The 5,326-nt window shown below is 35.9% G+C and overlaps 1 protein-coding gene and 1 long non-coding RNA gene across 2 annotated transcripts; both read left to right on the top strand.

Annotated features, from left to right (window-relative positions):
- LOC104747742 (uncharacterized) lies at positions 1-447 on the top strand. Its single transcript, XR_761223.2, has 2 exons — positions 1-136; positions 239-447. It is a non-coding gene; the product is annotated as an uncharacterized LOC104747742 (long non-coding RNA).
- Positions 448-3,464: 3,017 nt separating this feature from the next.
- Positions 3,465-4,240, top strand: LOC147927338 (uncharacterized). The gene is made up of 2 exons (XM_087487411.1): positions 3,465-3,900; positions 3,948-4,240. The coding sequence occupies exons 1-2, from the start codon at positions 3,465-3,467 to the stop codon at positions 4,238-4,240; spliced, it is 729 nt and encodes a 242-aa protein (XP_087343537.1).
- Positions 4,241-5,326: the final 1,086 nt, after the last annotated feature.

Here is a 5,326-nt window from a genome sequence, read left to right on the forward strand (position 1 = left end):
AACAACACCAACAACAACAACAACGACAACAAAAATAATATCATAAAAATGGCTATCACAAAGAAAGTATTGCTCGCATTTGTTCTCACTATTCTCTTGGTCACATCTTCAGTCTATTGTGATGATAACACTCCTGGTACTAGTTTATTATTATACACACTATTATATTCGTTTATTTTTATAGATATATTTTATTCTCTTATTAATCTATATTTTTTTAATGATTATTGTAAAATAGGTTTTAGAATACAGGGAAGTTTCCTATGCTACCAACCAGCTCCATGTAAAATGGGAGGAGAGGATGGATGCACCCAGTTTTGTGTTAAAGAGATAAACGATCAAGTATATGGTACATGTGTGGATGGTACATGTTGTTGTGTGATAAAAATGTAATAATCTATCCAAATATTTGTATTTGCTACTTCAACGAAGTCACAAATTTTCATACAGCTTTGTTCATTTATACCGAAGTTTTGGAAATACTTAAGGCTAACGAATGAATAACTTACACATAATCAAACAAACCAAAAAAAGAAATTTAAAGTATTACATATTAAATTTATAAATATTAAAAGGGTTATATGGATCTTTTCTATGATAAAAAGCGCATCGGAAAGATACGTATTTTTCGTCTCTCTGTTTGAACAACTTGATTTTGTTGTCAGGCTGTTGTTGCAGCTCTCATGATGAGCATATACATAGTTGGGACTTAATCAGTTGTCTTATGTTGGAGATTTTGAGTTCTTATCATCATCATTCTCTTCTATGTCTCTCTTCATTTTCTTCATTTTACGGTTTTCTGTAAACCCAAAACGTGAAACACCAAACTGCGGATACCCCTTCGTGTTCGGTTTGCACTTCTGATGTAAATTGTGATCCTTTTAAGCTTCCTAAGGATGATGGTACACTACCTTGTTTATGTGAGATAGCCGTGGCATAGTACACCTCGAAACGATTAGTACTTCCTCCAAACCTTCAACAGTATAAGTTTTAAACAAAGATTTTCGAGTTGATTTCAAACATAATGTGGGTTTCCTGGAGATCAAGATTCTAACAAAGCATCTGGACTGAGGGATGGAACTAATATAAGATAAGAGGAAAAAATTAAGGACTTTCATATACCCTTCAGGAGGACATGAACTTGGTTATATCTTTCGGACAAGACAAAAACAAGGACATTTACATTTGTTCTCATATGGAGGACATGAACTTGGTTATATCTTTCGGACAAGACAAAAACAAGGACATTTACATTTGTTCTCATATGGATTTTTGTTAGAAAGCCCTGAATTTAGAACAAGATAGGTTAGAGATGGATGAATCACTACTACACCTTTATAAGGGTATATATATATGTATATATATTCATGTATAAAGAATAGAAAGTTAAATTACTTGAATATATAATAACAACAACAAGATAGATCCCAAGTCGCCATGAGAGCATGTCCAATGGTGTTCTATTAACGTTGCTCAAAGAATTTCTGAACCAAAAATAAAACAAAAACAAAAAAATTGGCCACAAAGCTTAGCATCGTTTCTACAAGGAGAAGATGAAGCAACTATGAAGCAACGGTATGTAGCAAAATCTGATTGGGTTTTCATTAAATATATAAGACAAATTTTTTTTTTCCTGATTTTGTTCCCTTTTCTTTTTCGAGTCTCTCTCTCTTTCCTCTCTTGACGAAATGGTGACTTCTTTGGCCAAGTGGTGCAACAAAATCTTAATTACAAATGCATTGTATTCTCAACATGATCGGACACGCCTAAAATGTCAGTAGCATAGCCATGCCTACGCTGTGTATTACCCTTAATTATAATTCTTCTAAAACTGTCTAACGCTGGATCATAATAGTAGACGTGAAAAGTGTTAGTTAGAAGGTTAAGATCCTTCGGGATCTTGGATATATGTCAATCTCGAATATATAGTTAGCATAGATATGATTCTACCTACATCTTATGTTCTATATATACCTCATGTGTATGAATGATAAGACTCACGGAGTTTTCCCAAATAACATGGTATCAGACGTGAAGAAGAGATGATGCTTGAGCTGCATTTAAATCCAGAAAGCTGTGTGTGCTACCAGGATCTATCAAGATATGAATCTTCTTCTTCCCATACTGACCAATGATCCACATACAATTGAATGTGGTAGAACCGCTCAGAGCATTCACAGATATAGTTGGTTTTTGATCAGGATGATCTTCTATTACTTCCTCTAACATTAGTTCTTTAACTTCCTCTTCATCCGATATAATATCTTCTTCACCCTCCATGTAAAGAATTTGTCCTCTCTTATGTTTCAAATGATGTCCTGGAGAAAAAGGTTCATCACAAAACATACATAAGCCTTTGGCTCTCCTATCTTGCATCTCCTGGTAAGAGAATTTACGGGCTGGTCTTTCAGTAATGGTTATGGGTGTGAAGGTTGGTTTGGGTGATGGGAGTATGGGAACAGTGGTCGGATTGAGGATGGGCTGGGGTTTGTAGTATGGATTGAAAGAAACTCAATTTTGTTTGGATGGAAAGTGGAGGAGGTAAGTTTCGTGTAATTTGGCAAGACGACCTGCTTCTGAGACTGTTTGCACCTCGAAATATCTCACATGTAAGGCTAGATGTGGACTCATATTTGCCAAAAAGATGCTGAGCGCATATGACTTTGGTAGCGGCAACCTTGTAAGACCACATTCAAATTTATTTAAGTAAACATCCAAAGTATCACAAGCTTGCTTCAAGGTGACTAAGGAAGACAATGGATCATCGTAAGGTTCACCAAAGCGACTAGAGATGGCAACGATGTATGCTGGCCATAAAGGATAACCACCACATCGTTCATGGATGTAATTGTGATGCAATTGCAAAGCATTCCCCTCGAGATAAAGAGACGCAAAACAAACTTTTTGCTCCGGTGGTGTGTTGTCAAGCATGAAAGATTGCTCACACCTATAAATCCAGTCATTGATCTTGGTGCCGTCAAAAGTTGGGAAGCCAATTTTCGTCAGCTTTGAAGCCAGTCCATTAGGCAAAAAAGGTGTTGTCTCTTGCTCAAGTGGAGATGTCGGGGTAAGATCATGAACAGATTTGTTAAGTGTAGAATTAGGTATTGAACTGGAAGACTAGCTTGAAATAATATGGCACGAGCAACATTAAGAATATGTTGGTGCTTCCGTTCTACACGACGGTTTTGTTGAGGCGTCCCGACACACGACCTACACCAAGAGGAGTTAGCTCAGGACCTGCACCTAGTTACATCTGCTCTTTCAGACAAGACAAAAACAAGGACATACATATGCCCTGGAACTGATAAGAGCTCGACTAAAGCCAAAGTTTCCTGGGAAACAATCTGTAAACCGAAGCAAGAAGGTGGCCGTGGGTTGAGATCTCTAAAAGAAGTAAATGATTTGTGTTGTTTGAAGTTGGTTTGGCGCATAGCCTCTGATGGTGACTCTTTGTGAGTAAGATGGGTGAAAGCATATTTTCTTTTTGGCTTGGTTCCTGGATATGGCAGAAAATTCTTAAACACAGAGATGTTGCCAAACACCTCTGTCGAGTTGAAGTTAAGGATGGTTCTAGTACCTCTTTTTGGTATGATGCTTGGTCAAGTATGGGTTGGCTTGTGGATGTTGCGGGGGAAAGATGGGTCATAGACATGGGGATTAGTCGTACTGCCTCTGTTCTAGAGGCCTGTACCACGCGCCAACGGAGACAACATCGTGTGGACTACCTTAACAAGATGGAGGAGGAGTTAGTACTGAAGTGGAATAACAGGAAGACCATTAAAGAGTTGGTTCTATGGAAAGAGAAAATGATGGTTATCGGCCTTGTTTTTCCACAAAGGATACTTGGAATAACATTCGCCACAATTCGAGTCTTGTTGCTTGGCACACGGCTGTCTGGTTTACACACGCAACTCCAAAGTAAGCTTTTACAGTTTGGATTGCAGTTCAGAATCGCCTTTCTACGGGGGACCGGTTGCAGCAATGGAACAGTTGTGTGGATGCAACATGTGTGCTCTGCAATAATGCTGTTGAAACAAGAAACTATCCTTTTTTCTCTTGTGATTTCTCTGCTGAGGTTTGGAAAGGTTTGGCTATTCACATTTACAAGGCTCGGTTTTCTACGGATTGGCAAACCATCATTAACTATGTTTCTACTCTTGGCCACAAACGAGTGGATGCTTTGCTTGCCCGTTATACCCTGCAGATTCTGGTACACACTTTGGAGGGAGAGAAATGATCGTCGACATGGGACAATTCAAAAGACACCAGCTCAACTTATTACTTGGATTGATAGTCAGATAGATAAGAAACCAATTGTTGGCCATACAGCTAACTGGGGACAATAGATACAATGAAGGTCTTCTACTCTGGCTTTCTTCTAAATTTTAACTTTTAAATTATTAAGTTTAAACCACTGCTCTAATATTATTAAGTTTTAACTTTTAAATTTTGACCCTATTTCTTCAAAAAAACGATGCATCTAATGTTAAAAAGTTATTTTTCTTTAAATAAAAATAACATTATTTTGAAAAAGAAAACGGACATACATATGCTCTAAAGCTCATATGGAATTCTGTTAGAAAGCATGAATTGGAACAAGAAAGGTTGGATATGGATCTCCTTTTCACGATTCATTTATTTATTTTTGCAAAGCAAACAACTCTCTCGCTCTCGTCTTTTTCTCTCACAAGAGCGTCAGTGTCTCAAGAATATAATCGTCAAACCTAAGGTTTGTCAAATGTTACGATACGATTTCATCACAGTTGTATCTTGGGATTCATCTACTCACAAACAGCCACAATGTGAGAGATAGGAAAGATATCATATCTTAATCATTTTATATTTGTTCTTATCTTAATCATTTTACAAAAGGAAACTAATCTACATCTTTATTTTCTTTAACTGTAATCAACAGAACTAATTTGTCACATTTGACTAGAAAAAAGATACCTCTTGCGTTTGTTTTTGTTACTATATATATAAAATAGATCGATTATTTTAAACTTATAACATTTAACTAAAAAAAAATACCTCTAACATTTAGTTGGGGTTATTGGCCTGAGATTTGAATAGAGTTTTAAAAACTTTAAATGTTATGTAAAATCTGTTGTTATTAGATCAAGATTTTGTTAAATTCTGCTAAAATTTAGTGTTATTAGTTTGTGATTTGTAAAAATTCATTTAAAAATTTAACAAATTTGGGTTATTGGATTAAAATTTTTATAAAGTCATTAAAAGTTTTGTGCTATTCATTTAAAACAAAAAAATCTTAGATTGTTAATGAATTCAATTATTATGTTGTTGGTTCATGATTTTATACATT

The sequence above is a fragment of the Camelina sativa genome, chromosome 15, assembly GCF_030686135.1.
Source record: "Camelina sativa cultivar CO46 ecotype springtype chromosome 15, ASM3068613v1".
NCBI lineage: Eukaryota > Viridiplantae > Streptophyta > Magnoliopsida > Brassicales > Brassicaceae > Camelina > Camelina sativa.

Excerpts from the sequence above, each read along its gene's own strand:
- LOC147927338 (XM_087487411.1), top strand. The coding sequence starts at position 3,465 with ATGGGTGAAAGCATATTTTCTTTTTGGCTTGGTTCCTGGATATGGCAG. Across the intron at positions 3,901-3,947 it reads GCTTGGCACACGGCTGTCTG|TTCAGAATCGCCTTTCTACG; the intron begins GTTTACACACGC and ends TTTGGATTGCAG.